We start from the raw sequence: 17,128 nt of genomic DNA on the forward strand, positions 1-17,128 counted from the left end.
ATGGTATTTGTCTTTCTCTGTCTGACTTATTTCACCTTGCATAATGCCCTCCAGGTCCACCATGTTGCTGCAGCTGGCATTATTTCATTCTTTTTTATAGCTGAGTAGTATTCCATTGTATATATGTACCACATTTTCTTTATCCATCTGTCGATGGACATTTAGGTTGTTTCCACATCTTGGCTATTGCAAATAGTGCTGCTATGAACATAGGGGTGCATATATCTTTTTGGATTAGAGTCTGAATAAAATATGACTTGCAACTTTTAGGCTGTACATTTTTCTTCAGTTGACAGGCTTATTCAACAAATCTGGAATGGGGCCTGATACTCTAACAAACTCTAGGTGATGCTGATGCTGACGGTCTACAGGGCACACTTTGAGTAGCAAGGGAGGAATGGCTAAAGAAATAGAATAAAGTGTTACAGGAAATCTATACAGAGGACTGTGTAAGCACCAAAGAGGGGCTGCACCTTTGTGAGAGTTAGAAAAGGCTTCGTAAAGAAGGAGCCTGATGAGCTGAGCCTTGTTCTCTGGGTGATCGCAGGGGAAAAGTCAAGAGGTCTACACCGTAGTTCAGTGATTATGGTTTGAGTTGGACAGGCCATCTAAATTTTCTGACCCTCAAATTTATCATCTGTAAAATGAGGGACTGAAAATGTCCATACACTTCACAGTCCTAAAACTAGATGGCTCTAATGAGATAATTTTTTTTTTTCGCCACACCACATGGCATGCAGGATCTTAGTTCCTCGACCAGGGATCAAACCCGTGCCCCCTGCAGTGGAAGCAAGGAGTCTTAACCACTGGACAGCCAGGGAAGTCCTGGGATAAATTTAAAAATCACTTAATATATGCTCAGTTTAGAAGTTAGGGTGAAATAATATAAAAGGTTCTATTAATGAGCCTAACAAGCTGAACTACAATTGACAAATGAAAGTACATCAATCAATAAGAGAACAGCACTTAAGTCTTAACAGCCTCTTATATGTGTTTTCTCTTATTCAGTTGCCTATTTGTAGGTGGGTGTATGGCTTCACAACTGAACTACTTTAAAAGATCACCATACTACTTTGCTGAGCACAGTAATACTTAACGTCCATAAAGCACCATTTCAAGGCACTTTACAAACATCAGTTAATTGCTTGTCGCCACTTACAAGTTACTTTTCATTAGTCCAATTACTAGTGGACAGATTAAACTGAAATGGGGAAGGCAGACCCCAGAGGGAGGATCAGAGCCGAGAGAAGGATGCTGGGGGCTCCCTGCTACCTGTGAGCCTGCTCCCTCAACATCTATTTATAGGTAAGAACCTGCCCTGACCAGGAAAGCACCAAAACACTAGAAAAGGAAAAAAAACACTGCTTCTGAACATCTTGCTGGAGTTTGCCACTAAAAGCCAAAATGTCGCAAATGTCAAAGGAGAGAGATGAAGTAGTATAAAGGTTTACTGCCTCCCCAGCTGAGTAGGACCGATTGCCACCCTCTTCAAACACTCGACCAAAAAAGGAAACCAAGTCAATGGTGAATGCCTCCATTTTCACAAAAAAAGTTTTCATTACTAAAATTCAAATGAAATGCGGCTTTTTTTAGTGTTACACTTTTAAAGGATAAAATATTTTCTAGAATGGATTTTGAAGGAGTAATCATACCTTAATTACAGCATCTTCTCTTCCTATGTAAAACAGAGTTAAATATGACCCTTCTATTATTTATTTATTTATTTGGCCACACCACACGGCATGCAGGATCTTAGTTCCCTGACCAGGGATCCAACCCGTGGCCCCTGCATTGGGAGCATGGACTCTTAACCACTGGATCACCAGGAAAGTCCCTAAATATGTCCCTTTTAAATGAGAAAAACACAGTGCTTTGTGACCACCTAGAGGGGTGGGATAGGGAGGGTGGGAGGGAGACGCAAGAGGGAGGAGATATGGGGATAGATGTATATGTATTGCTGATTCACTTTGTTATACAGCAGAAACTAACACACCATTGTAAAGCAATTATACTCCAATAAAGATGTTTAAAAAAGAAGATAAAATCATAACTCACACAAATATAAAATGAAAATAAAAATGAGAAAAAATTTAAACTCAGCACAGCAAGAATTATCCAATAAGTAGGAAGTAATTTTTGCTACTATCTTGCACAGTTCTGTTTTTCCCCCCAAATGCTCTAAATATACATGTAGAAGCTTTATACATAGAAATAATGATAATAAATGTTATTTTTAAAACTAACCAATCTGCAGTTTCTCTGATTTATGGGCTGCGAGAGGGAGAAATTGGGTACAAAGGCTGATAAATTTGGTAGCAATTCAAAAATAAGGTCCATTTGTATAAACCTGAAAGTATATCACAAACAATTCACTATTTTCTTAAATATGGAAGAAAAAGATGCCTAATCTTAGTAAGTATTCAATCATAGCAAAACGTATCTTTTAACAAAGGGAGCATGATATTGGAAATTCCTTAGATTAAAACAGGTTTTCTACTTCCTTTGCATTTCTCCAGAGTGCTTTGTACACACAACATGGCATACCGTTCATTTATCATTAACATAAGACAGATTAGACCATTTATTTTACTTTTATCATTAAAAAATTTGTGTCATGATCATATTTTGGTACACGTATGAGTAAATTATATGTTATAGAAGTGCTCTTCAAAAATTAGTGTTAATTCATTTTCATTTTAACAATATTTATTACAAATCACATTTTATAAACACTAGATAAATTACATACAAAAGCTAGATATAAATATACAGAAGCAAAAACAGCAGTACTATTAACACAAGAGAAATAAGCTAATATAATGTCTAAACATGTATATCTTAATAAACTTACTAAGTTTTCATTGCTAATTCTTTTTTCATGAATTCAAAAGCTATTCAGAAATGAAATGTAGAATACTCTAATTACAATCAAGGTTTAGAATGATAAAAACAACAACGTAGCACTACTTATTTTTAAAAAATCTTTTCAAACATTCAGAAGCAAAGAACTGTCCTGAAAGACAAATTAAACTTGGGTAAAAGCTCTTATCTAACTGAAGAGTATAAAATTTTAGGCTTTGGTTAATAGATACTAAATTTAGTGGAAAATTTTAAATTAACATCTCCCTTATATGTAATATTCCTGAGTTTTTGCTAAAATACCATAGGTAAAATAAAGAACTCAATTTACAGCGTTGTATAACATTGTATTATATTTTTGAAAAACAAAGTACTGTGATTTTTTAAACTGTGAATAATGGGATTTAATAATGTAATTATGATAAGAATATGTTTAATTTAGCTTACCTATGAGAAAAATTAATGTCCTCTGACTACTACTTGGCAAAGCTCATTTGTAAATTATGATAAAAATTATATTAAACCCATCACCGATTTTTATTTGTATCTTACGAATTCATTTTGATTTAAAGGATAGGTTATGTAGAATAGAATGCTCTTGTAGAAGACTGAAATGATACAATGCTAATACAAGGTGAGGCACAGGGTAGGTGGTCAATATTACTTATTAATTTAAAGTGAAAAGTCTTTTAATGTATTATTTCTGAATATCGACACACAATTCAATGCAATAGTTGTAAATGAATCTGAAAATATCCACAAAAATATTTTCAGTTTAAACACGAAAATACATTGTTAGTAACAATCATAAGAGGAATTTTTATAAGTGATTATTTTCAGCTTTAGTTTTATCAAAACATAGTTAAATTTAAGGTTCCTTTTAAAAATAGACCTATGAAAGCTAACTTCTGATTAGCTACTCTGTGTGGTGTAGATGGCAGGTTCAGTCCCTTCTCACAAGATCAGCCTATCAAGATCTTCTGATTACCTTACGTTACAACAAACCCCTTAAAACAGAGTTTCCCCTGGGCACTGAATCGATTTGCCTAAGGATTGGTCCAAGAATGTGGATTTTTAAACAAGTAGCTCTCCCCTGCCCCATGGTAAATTATTACGGTCAGGTTGATCTGGAAAATAATGTTTTAAAGCAACCAAAATAATTTTATCATACTTGAACATTGATTGATAGAAGTGGGATATCTAATTAAAATCAAATTTATCTAGCTTTTTAATAATCTGCATAGCTTATCACTATGCTTAAGTATTTCTTACCTAAATGTTGCAAGGCTTTGTTTTAATTCTAATAGCTCATAAGAGCTGATAAAACAGTGATCACCTTTTTGAACTGCTTGGTGATTGGGCTTCTATAGTTTCAGTGTTGCATACACCTTTTCTTACCAGGAAGCAGAAGAGTCATCTAGCAGTTGTATTCAAAAACTAAACAATGTGGAATTTATTCAAATAATCATACTACTCACAAAGTAGTCTTTAAACAGCTATACCAACATCAGTTAGTAGAGTTACTTGCAAAACTGGTTATCAAATACCTATTAATTTAAAAATCTTAATTTACGAAGTATTATGTCAACTCTGTATACAAAATTTCATTTGCCATATTATGCAATTAGGAAGCAAATATTTAACTGGATGTATATACATGAAAAAAATGCACATAGGTTCATTCTAACCGATCTGCTAGTAACGAATCCTTCTAAATTAAAAAAGAAAATAAGCAATGGAATATATTCTCAAATATTATGGAGTACTGAGGAAAGTGTAAATTAGAGATTTGAAAGAACATTTAATTAGGACTAAAATCATGAACTGTTAGCCACTTCTATTTTCTAATAACAGTATCATATGCAGAGAAACAAAACTTACAAGCTCACTGAACTGGGTTAAATGTTTTTTAAGCTGATTAAAACTACTTAATTTAAAATGAACTCTTTTTGAAACTCAAGTAAATGATGCAGTATTCAAAAATTTATTTTAAAAATGACTTTAACAATTATAGCATCAGTAAAAAAAAAAAACCATTGCTAATACACAAAATGAAAAGGGCTTAAAATCAAGTCCTTGTTCCACATCGCACTTCATATTCCCATTTGTATATCAGCAAAGTTGTAGAAGCTGTCTACATCTCCAGATGCCGCATCCTTGCTTTCTGATACAAACATCTATGTTAAACATAAAAGAGACAAAAAATACATGCTAGTAATACCCAAATTCCAAAGCCCACATTCTTCACAGAACAGTCACAGGCTTGCTATTTAAAAGAAATTCAAGTACATCATTTATAATATTTGTGGATTTTCTGTAGAATTCATGCAATATAGTTTCAAAAGCTATGATGTAATTGAGCTTTTTTAAAAGCACTTAAGATATAATTAAGATCTTTGCTTTCATAATACTTAAGTTGTATTTTATTACACTTGGAATTTCAGTTTTTAAAGTATGTAACAGCCAATATTATGAAAGCTACAAATAAAGAGGTTTATTTAAAGAACTCTTAATTTCTTCTATTTTCTAAATAAGAATCTCAATAGGCTGAGAAGGAAAACTTGAGATTATCTTTTTCAAAGCTGCTAAAGATATATTACTAATTTTAAATTAACTATTTTCCAAACATCAACAAAGCAGTACTCAATAGAACCCTTCAAAAACAGCTTTTATAAATGTCAGCCAGAAATTAGAGGAGACCTGGGTTCTATTTAGCTTTATCATAAACTAGTTGTATGATGCTAACAATTTAATAAACCTCTCTGGGCTCAGTTTCCACATATGTAAAATCAGAAAGTTGGATTAGATAATCTTTAACTCATTCAGATCTAAAAACTCCAAATCATATAACCATTTTCTCTCTGTTTCCTTTTCTATTCAATCTGATTTGCCCTCTCCCTTAGTACTGTTGTGATGATAAAATGAGACAAAAGACAAAGTACTCTGAATTATGCAAATTCAAGGGACCATAAGCCAAATCAGACTATAAAATCAAAAATTTCCTCTCAGATATTTATCAAAAAAACCCAGTTATATATACTCATTTAGTCCTCTTATAATGTTTGGTTTTTAAGCTATATTAAGTTAAGTTTGAAATTTTCAGATACAGCAACCTCATCAACCATATCTAGAAAATACCTACATGTAGTGATTTCTAGATATAGCTCAAGTTCAAGTTTTGATCAAGTATTACTGAAGCAAATGAAAATGAACACTGGGCAATAGGATTGTCCATCTAAAGTATACAATCTTAGAGATATAACATTTTCAACATATCACTACTTTTAAAAAAGGAAGAACTTGAAGAGACATTTGGTGAGACATTTTACTTTGGAAACATGTATTATTGAAGGTTTTTAATAAGTAGATACTTACTTTGTAAATTTTTAAGCTATTAAAATTTTAGTTTGGCAAGGAAAAACCAAAGCTTACTTCCCAATTATTTACCATAAATTCTAAAAATCATGATGTGCTGAAAATACTATTTAATTGTAAGGAAAAAGAAAGGAAAGGAAAGGTTTGAATGAAATACAGTCAATAAAATCTTGTACCTTGGTCCCACTGAATATCTCATTGACAATAAGTTGACATCCTTCTACAGCGCCATCTCCATTGAACTCCAAGGCAATAACAGGACCTATAAGCAAACCCAAGAAGTGTTGTCTTAACATGAATATAAATCTATTCTCAAATTAATCTTTTTATTCTTCCCTGAAGAATCTTTAGCATCTTCTTTGGGGGTAAGAGAAAAGAAAGAAGGGAATAGACAGATGGGACGTGTCACTTCAGCTACTTCCTACTCTAATCATAAAACAAATTAACATAGAGTCTCATCACATGACAAGTAGCTTCAGTGCCATTATAGGACTAGTGTCACATTTTTAAGTGTTGTAAATAGTCTGGCTTTTCTGGTATTCATACTTCTACGAAAACCATAGAAAGTACAAAAAAATAGTTGATAAAATGACAAATAAGATCAGAAGCTATTCAAATCATTTTGCTAGGCAGCCAGTCTTGCTTCCAACTCTCCTACTTACCAGCCAAGTTCTGGGCCACCTATAATGAAGCTAAGCCAAGTAGGAATTGAGGCCAGGCACCAAAAGTAATGACCATCTGAAAGTATTTTTCTTGAATGTGCCATAATACTACATGCTAGAACCAACAACCAAGTTTTATTTTTTAATTCTCTGAACAGAATATTTGTGCCTCCTTTCCCATACTTAATTTGATTACTTTTAAACCACCTGTACTTTAAATTCTGGTACAAAGATTCGTGATTCAGTTTGCCTTGGATTTAAATGTAGCATTGGAACTACCGGTGTCAAACTGTTGGCAAACATGGCTGTAAGTGAGCCAAACAAAACAAGCCTTTCAATTCAATTAAAATTTTTTCCACTATCATTATATTCCTAATAGATTTGTTTTTTATCTCCTTCAGTAATGGAGAAGTCCTGACCTCCAGGAAATTACAAATTTCTTTAAAAAGACATAAATCTAGAATCCTGCAGCCTGTGGAACAAAAGCCACATTCACAGAAAGATAGACAAGATGAAAATGCAGAGGGCTATGTACTAGATGAAGGAACAAGATAAAACCCCAGAAAAACAACTAAATGAAGTGGAGATAGGCAACCTTCCAGAAAAAGAATTCAGAATAATGATAATGAAGATGATACAGGACCTCGGAAAAAGAATGGAGGCAAAGATTGAGAAGATGCAAGAAATGTTTAACAAAGACCTAGAAGAATTAAAGAACAAACAAACCGAGATGAACAATACAATAACTGAAAATAAAACTACACTAGAAGGAATCAGTAGCAGAATAACTGAGGCAGAAGAACGGATAAGTGACCTGGAAGACAGAATGGTGGGATTCACTGCTGCAGAACATAATAAAGAGAAAAGAATGAAAAGAAATGAAAACAGCCTAAGAGACCTCTGGGACAACATTAAAAGCAACAACATTCACATTATAGGGGTCCCAGAAGGAGAGGAGAGAGAGAAAGGACCTGAGAAAATCTTTGAAGAGATTATAGTCGAAAACTTCCCTAGCATGGGAAAGGAAAAAGCCACCTAAGTCCAGGAAGCGCAGAGAGTCCCAGGCAGGATAAACCCAAGGAGAAACACGCCGAGACACATAGTAATCAAATTGGCAAAAATTAAAGAAAAAGAAAAACTATTGAAAGCAGCAAGGGAAAAATGACAAATAACATATAAGGGAACTCCCATAAGGTTAACAGCTGATTTCTCAGCAGAAACTCTACAAGCCAGAAGGAAGTGGCATGATATACTTACAGTGATGAAAGGGAAGAACCTACAACCAAGATTACTCTACCTAGCAAGGATCTCATTCAGATTTGATGGAGAAATCAAAAGCTTTACAAACAAGCAAAAGCTAAGAGAATTCAGCAATACCAAACCAGCTCTACAACGAATGCTAAAGGAACTTCTGTAAGTGGGAAACACAAGAGAAGAAAAGGACCTACAAAAACAAACCCAAAACAATTAAGAAAATGGTCATAGGAACATACATATCGATAATTACCTTAAACATGAATGGATTAAATGCTCCAACCAAAGACACAGGCTTGCTGAATGGATACAAAAACAAGACCCATATATATGCTGTCTACAAGAGATATACTTCAGACCTAGGGACACATACAGACTGAAAGTGAGGGGATGGAAAAAGATATTCCATGCAAATGGATATCAAAAGAAAGCTGGAGTAGCAATACTCATATCAGATAAAATAGACTTTAAAATAAAGAATGTTACAAGAGACAAGGAAGGACACTACATAATGATCAAGGGATTAATCCAAGAAGAAGATATAACAATTATAAATATATATGCACCCAACATAGGAGCACCTCAATACCTAAGGCAACTGCTAACAGCTGTAAAAGAGGAAATCAACAGGAACACAATAATAGTGGGGGACTCTAACACCTCACTTACACCAATGGACAGATCATCCAAACAGAAAATTAATAAGGAAACACAAGCTTTAAATGACACAATAGATCAGACAGATTTAATTGATATTTATAGGACATTCCATCCAAAAACAGCAGATCACACTTTATTCTCAGGTGCACACGGAACATTCTCCAGGATAGAACACATCTTGCATCACAAATCAAGCCTCAGTAAATTTAAGAAAAGTGAAATCGTATCAAGCATCTTTTCTGACCACAATGCTATGAGATTAGAAATGAATTACAGGGAAAAAAAGTAAAAAACACAAACACATGGAGGCTAAACAATACGTTACTAAATAACCAAGAGATCACTGAAGAAACAAAAGAGGAAATCAAAAAATACCCAGAGACAAATGACAATGAAAACACGACGATACAAAACTTATGGGATGCAGCAAAAGCAGTTCTAAGAGGGAAGCTTATAGCAATACAAGCCTACCTCAAGAAACAAGAAAAATCTCAAATAAACAATACAACCTTACACCTAAAGGAACTAGAGAAAGAAGAACAAACAAAACCCAAAATTAGTAGAAGGAAAGAAATCATAAAGATCAGAGCAGAAATAAATGAAATAGAAACAAAGAAAATAATAGCAAAGATCAATAAAACTAAAAGCTGGTTCTTTGAGAAGATAAACAAAATTGATAAACCATTAGCCAGACTCATGTGAAAGAGAGGGAGAGGACTCAAATCAATAAAGTTACAAATGAAAATTAGGAAGTTACAATGGACACCGCAGAAATACAAAGCATCCTAAGAGAATACTACAAGCAACTCTATGCCAATAAAATGGAGAACCTGGAAGAAATGGACACATTCTTAGAAAGGTATAACCTTCCAAGCCTGAACCAGGAAGAAATAGAAAATATGAACAGACCAATCACAAGTAATGAAATTGAAACTGGGATTAAAAATATTCCAACCAACAAAATTCCAGGACCAGATGGCTTCGCAGGTGAATTCTATCAAACGTTTAGGGAAGAGCTAACACCCATCCTTCTCAAACTCTTCCAAAAAACTGAGGAGGAAGGAACACTCCTAAACTCATTCTATGAGGCCACCATCACCCTGATACTAAAACCAGACAAAGATACTACAAAAGAAGAAAATTACAGACCAATATCACTGATGAATATACATGCAAAAATTCTCAACAAAATACTAGCAAACAGAATCCAACAACACATTAAAAGGATCATACACCATGATCAAGTGGGATTTATCCCAGGGATGCAAGGATTCTTCAATATACACAATATACGCAAATCAATGAATGTGATACACCATATTAACAAATTGAAGAATAAAAACCATATGATCATCTCAATAGATGCAGAAAAAGCTTTTGACAAAATTCAACACCCATTTATGATAAAAACTCTCCAGAAACTGGGCACAGAGGGAACCTACCTCAACATAATAAAGGCCATATATGACAAACCCACAGCAAACATCACTGTCAATGGTGAAAAAAATGAAAGCATTTCCTCTAAGATCAGGAACAAGACAAGGATGTCCACTCTTAGCACTATTATTCAACACAGTTTTGGAAGTCCTAGCCACAGCAATCAGAGAAGAAAAAGAAATAAAAGGAATACAAATTGGAAAAGAAGAAGTAAAACTGTCACTGTTTGCAGATGACATGATACTATACATAGAGAATCCTAAAGATGCCACCAGAAAACTACTAGAGCTAATCAATGAATTTGGTAAAGTAGCAGGATACAAAATTAATGCACAGAAATCTCTTGCATTCGTATATACTAATGATGAAAAATCTGAAAGAGAAATTAAGGAAACACTCCCATTTACCATTGCAACAAAAAGAATAAAATACCCAGGAATAAACCTACCTAGGGAGACAAAAGACCTGTATGCAGAAAACTATAAGACACTGATGAAAGAAATTAAAGATGATACCAACAGATGGAGAGATATACCATGTTCTTGGATTGGAAGAATCAATATTGTGAAAATGACTATACTACCCAAAGCAATCTACAGATTCAAGGCAATCCGTATCAAATTACCAATGGCATTTTTTTCGGAACTAGAACAAAAAGTCTTAAAATTTGTATGGAGACACAGAAGAACCCGAATAGCCAAAGCAGTCTTGAGGGAAAAAAACGGAGCTGGAGGAATCACACTCCCTGACTTCAGACTATATTACAAAGCTACAGTAATCAACACAATATGGTACTGGCACAAAAACAGAAACATAGATCAATGGAACAAGATAGAAGGCCCAGAGATAAACCCACACACCTATGGTCAACTAATCTATGACAAAGGAGGCAAGGAAGTACGATGGAGAAAAGACAGTCTCTTCAGTAAGTGGTGCTGGGAAAACTGGACAGCTACATGTAAAAGAATGAAATTAGAACACTCTCTAACACCATATGCAAAAATAAACTCAAAATGGATTAGGGACCTAAATGTAAGACTGGACACTATAAAACTCTTAGAGGAAAACATAGGAAGAACACTCTTTGACATAAATCACAGCAAGATCTTTTTTGATCCACCTCCTAGAGTAATGGAAATAAAAACACAAATAAACAAATGGGACCTAATGAAACTTCAAAGCTTTTGCACAGCAAAGGAAACCATAAACAAGACGAAAAGACAACCCTCAGAATGGGAGAAAATATTTGCAAACGAATCAACGGACAAAGGATTAATCTCCAAAATATATAAACAGCTCATGCAGCTCAATATCAAAAAAACAAACAACCCAATCCAAAAATGGGCAGAAGACCTAAATAGACATTTCTCCAAAGAAGACATACAGATGGCCGAGAAGCACATGAAAAGCTGCTCAACATCACTAATTATTAGAGAAATGCAAAGCAAAACTACAATGAGGTATCACCTCACACCAGGTAGAATGGGCATCATCAGAAATTCTACAAACAACAAATGCTGGAGAGGGTGTGGAGAAAAGGGAACCCTCTTGCATTGTTGGTGGGAATGTAAGTTGATACACCCACTATGGAGAACAGTATGGAGGTTCCTTAAAAAACTAAAAATAGAATTACCATATGATCCAGCAATCCCACTACTGGGCATATACCCAGAGAAAACCATAATTCAAAAAGACACATGCACCCCAATGTTCATTGCAGCACTATTTACAGTAGGCAGGTCATGGAAGCAACCTAAATGCCTATCGAGAGACGAATGGATAAAGATGTGGTACATATATACAATGGAATATTACTCAGTCATAAAAAGGAATGAAATTGAGTCATTTATTGAGATGTGGATGGATCTAGAGACTGTCATACAGAGTGAAGTAAGTCAGAAAGAGAAAAACAAATATCGTATATTAACGCATATATATGGAACCTAGAAAAATGGTACAGATGAACCAGTTTGCAGGGCAGAAATTGAGACACAGATGTGGAGAAGAAACATATGGACACCAAGGGGGGAAAGTGGCAGGGTGGTGGTGGTGGTGGTGTGATGAATTGGGCGATTGGGATTGACATGTATACACTGATCTGTATAAAACTGATGACTAATAAGAACCTGCTGTATAAAAAAATAAATAAAATAAAATTCAAAAGAAGACATAAATCTATTAAACAATATGGAACAAGAGAGAAAAATGAAGTATTAAGGAATGAAATACTAAGGTGAATGTAGTCATGTGCCACAGAACAAGGCACAAGAAGGAGAGAAAAGGCTTGTGATTTAATACAGACAACAAATATAGAAAAGGCAGGATATATACAGTCGACTGTACAATTAGATACAGAGAACGAGTTAAAGTATGAGTTTTGCAGTATCACAGTATATAGATCAAGATGGGTACTGAGTAAAGAAAAGAAGGTAACTGGGGAATATTTTCTCAGAAAAATGGATGATTCTATGTCTGGGGCAAGAAATGGGTAAGATCAACCTCAAATATCATGTTGAGCCAAAAAGCAATGAGGCTATCAAAGGCCAATAGGGTTTTATCAAAAGGATACAGGAGCCAGCTTGAAGAGGCTCCTAATGACCAAAGATGAGACATGGTGAGATCAGAAGGAATAATGCCTGCAAGTTATCAAAACATACTGAATATATAAAGTCATGAGCTCATAATGATATTCAGAAGAGACACAAACAAAATTCACTGGACACCACTATAGGTTGCTAGGGCACTGACTTTTTACTCTGAAAATCGATGCTTAATTATTTCTCCTTTATTTACTCTGCTTTTCTGATATGAAGCATATTTCAAGTTAGCCAAACAGCTCAGTGTACGAGAAGTTCTGTTAACATCTATTAATAAATGCAGAGGTAATGACACACTTTGAAAATGATCATTTTGAAACTCCTAATAAAATAACTGGATCAGGCAACAATCATCAATGGCTTTAGCATCCCATAGGGAAGACTGGCAGGAAACTCTACAATAAAAAGACTGTCACCACCTGAGCCTAACAATATTGGCATCACTAGAAGTACAACAATCAAATATTATGTGCCTTCTCATTATAGGAAATAGTACCACCTGTGAAATATTTCCCCCAAAAGACTAAACCTGAGTGTAAACAAGGCTTTGATTTAACTTCTAATCTACAAGATCTATAGAGGAACAAATTAAACAAACCCATGCATACTACAGGACAACTGACCACATTTCTTTTACAAGACGAAGGCACGAAACAAACAGGGGAGGGGGAACACCTGTTTCTGGTTAAGAGCGATATAAGATACAAAACAACCGCATACAGTGAGTGAGTGGGCCAGTTTTAGATCTGGATCAAATTAACTGTAAAAATACATAAAGAATGTTTTTTAGACAATTAGGGAAATTTGAACATGAACTAGTTAGTTGATGATATTAAGACATTGTTAATCATGTTAGACGTGATAATACACCCCACTTAAGAAAACATTTATGTAGCTGTCAAATTGTTACGGTATATAAAATATACCTTAATAAAACTGTTATTAGAAAGCATTCATTTTTAATTTCACTTTGTTTAAGACACATACTGAAATATTTAGGGATGAAATGACAAGACATATCAAAATTTGATTAAAATATTTTAGCAAAAAGGAGAATATATAGATTATTTTTTAAAGTATGGCAAAAGGTTGATAAAACTGGGGGATGGGTACACATGGGGTCATTGGAAGCTACTTCTGAGTAGAAACAGTACATTTGGAAATTTGCAAAAAAGAGTTTAGAAAGCATTTCAAACCAAATAAATATGAACTAAAAAGAAAAATCTGATAATGTAGGGTTTCCAGTTTTGTAGAGAGTAGAAAGTTTGAATTAAGGTAGAATGGAATATGCTTTTATTCAGGATCACTAAAAGAAATAAGTAGATATATCTTTTAAAGTCAGATATTTATTACTGAAAGTTCCTGTATTCTACAAAGACAATATAATCTAGAATTCAGAAATACAATTTTGGTAGAATTACCCAAGTATGTAACTTGGTTGCTATCCTTTGAATAGGATATGAAGAGCTTCCAATAAGTGACTTAATTTGCCAACAAAGAAACATCAACAAAAAAGGTGGACAAGTGCATCAGTTTTGATTAACATGTGTGGACCCTAAATTTTAAAAAAACTACACCACCAACAATGCGCTTTTTAAGCAGTTCTATTTGTCTCTCTATCTAATGATGAGGACTACAGTTACTTCAAAGTGCTTACTTCAAGTGACTATTTCAAACTGAATTATGAGGTCAACAAGATCACTGGTCATGTTTTTACTGTTTTAATGTGACTGTCTTATCAAATAGCTTGCAGTAGCCTTAAATCTAAATATTTGAACTGTCATGAAAAAATTGTGAGACTTCGAAGTAAACAAAAAAGATTTCTGGATATCCTATCTAATGAACTCTTCTGTGTTATTTAACATGACCTTGGAACAAGTCACTGTCACGTCTCAATTAGGTTACAGCAACAGCCTCCCAGCTGGTCTCTCTGTTTCTCCCTTAGAGTAACCAGAATGATAAAAGCTACATTTTAAAGGGACCATGGCATTCATATGCTCTAAAACCTCCAGTAATATGTCTATATTTTTCTTATTTTTAATTTTTCTAAAAATAACTGACAGTTTAAAGTAATAGTGTGAACAATGCATTAGGTGTTTATAGCATATGTAATAGTAAAATATATAATAGTGACACAAGGATGGGAAGGAAGATTTGAGAATATGATGTTATTAGGTCCTTATATACTACAGGTGATGTGGTATAATATTATTATAAGGTGGACTCAAATTATTTAAATATGTATACTGTAAAACCAAAGGTGACCATTAAATAAGATTTAGGAAAAGAGGTATAAATACTAAGTCACTAGGGGAGGTAAAATGGAATCATTAAAAAATACCCAATTAAACAGAAAAAGAGGTAACAAAAAACAAAGAACAAATGGAACAGAAAGCAGCTAGCAAGATGGTAGATATTGATCCAACGATATCAATCCCTTTCAATATGAATGGTGCAAACACACCAGTTAAACACAGACTTCCCTGGTGGTGCAGTGGTTAAGAATCTGCCTACCAATGCAGGGGGTACAGGTTCAAGCCCTGGTCCGGGAAGATCCCACGTGCCGCGGAGCAACTAAGCCCGTGCACCACAACTACTGAGCCTGCGCTCCAGAGCCCACAAGCCACAACTACTGAGCCTGCGAGCCACAACTACTGAAGCCCGCGTGCCTAGAGCCCATGCTCAGCAACAAGAGAAGCCACTGCAATGAGAAGCCCGTGTACCGCAACGAAGAGTAACGCTTGCTCACTGCAACTAGAGAAAGCTCGGGGGCAGCAACGAAGACCCAAGGCAGCCAAAAAAAAAAAAAAAAAAAAAAAGACAGAGACTGTCAAATTGGATTGAAAAGCAAGAACCAACTATATGCTGTCTACAAAAAATTCACTTTAGACACACAGACTTTGATAAGTTCAAAGAAAAGGGATAAAGTTTTATGATGAAACACTAACAACCAAACAAAAGGTGGAGTAGCTGTATTTCAGACAAAGCAGATTTTAGAACAAGGAAGATTATCAGAGACAAAGAGGGACATTACATAATAATAAAGGATTCTTCAAGAAGACATAATCCTAGATGTGTATGCACCTAACGACAGAGTTTCAAAATTCACAAGGCAAAATCTGATAGAGTCTGAAAAAAGAAATAGACGAATCTACAATTACAGTTGAAGACTTTGACACTCCTCTAATTCATAGAGCAAGTAGGCAGAAAATCAGTAAGGATATAGATGACCTAAATAACGCTATCAACCAAACCGACTTAGTGGACATTTATAGAACATCTCAGCAAAGAAAAGCAGATTATATATTCTTCTCACCTGCACATAGATTATTCACCAAGATAGACTATATTCTGTTCCAGAAAACAAGCCTTAACTTATTAAATAAAATACAAATCATACAATGTGTGTTTTCAGACCATAACAGCATTAATCTAGAAATCAGTAATAGAAACACATCTGGACAATCTCCCAAATGTTTGGAAATTAAACATTATACTTCTAAATTATCCATGGATCAAGTGAAAAGTCTCAAGGGAAACTACTACATCAGGGGTCAGCACACTTTTTCTGTAAAGGGCCAGATGGGAAATATTTTAGGCTTAGTGAGCCATACAATGTCTGTCACAACTAATCATCTCTGCTGTTACAGTGCAATAGCAGCAAAACATAATAAATAAAAGAATGAGTGTGGCTATGCTCTGATAAAACTTCATTTAAAAAACGTACAGTAGGCCATACTTTGCCAAACCCTGAATTAAATGAAAATACATCATATCAAAATTGGCAGAATGCAGCTAAAGCAGCATTTAAAGGAAAATTTCTAACACAAAATACATATACAGTCAATCCTCATTATTTGTGGATTCCTTATTTGCTAATTGCTTACTTGGTAAAATTTATTTTACCAAATAGGTAAAATATTTTACTGAAAATCAATACTTGTCTTTTCATGGTCATTCATGGACACACACAAAGTGGCAAAAAATATGAGCTGCCTGACATGCATGTTTCCAGGTAAATTTGAACAAAGTGATGCTCTGCTTTCTTGTTTCAGCATTCATTCTGTAAACAAGTGGCCTTTTCACAGTCCATCTAGTGCCACATTTTTATACTTTTTGTTGGTAATATCAGTGTTTAAAATGGCCTTCAAATGTAGTGCTCAAGTACAGTCTAATGTTCCCAAGCTTAGGAAACCTGTGATGTGCCTTACAAAGAAAATGTCTGTTAGATAAGCTTCATTCAGGCACAAGTTACAGTGCTGCTGGCTGTGCGTTCAGTGTTAA

The 17,128-nt window shown here is 34.5% G+C and overlaps 1 protein-coding gene across 1 annotated transcript in view; it reads right to left on the reverse strand.

Moving 5' to 3' along the window:
- Positions 1-2,581: 2,581 nt before the first annotated feature.
- The window catches only part of RP2 (RP2 activator of ARL3 GTPase), a 44,179-nt gene continuing 29,632 nt past the window's right edge, over positions 2,582-17,128 (reverse strand). The window contains exons 4-5 of the mRNA XM_060001799.1: positions 6,411-6,496; positions 2,582-5,036 (exon numbers count right to left, since the gene is read on the reverse strand). Of these exons, the coding sequence (XP_059857782.1) occupies positions 4,953-5,036; positions 6,411-6,496 (170 nt within the window). The 3' untranslated portion in view covers positions 2,582-4,952. The remainder of the gene's footprint in view (positions 5,037-6,410; positions 6,497-17,128) is intronic.

This window comes from Delphinus delphis, chromosome X (assembly GCF_949987515.2).
Source record: "Delphinus delphis chromosome X, mDelDel1.2, whole genome shotgun sequence".
In the NCBI taxonomy this organism is placed as follows: domain Eukaryota; kingdom Metazoa; phylum Chordata; class Mammalia; order Artiodactyla; family Delphinidae; genus Delphinus; species Delphinus delphis.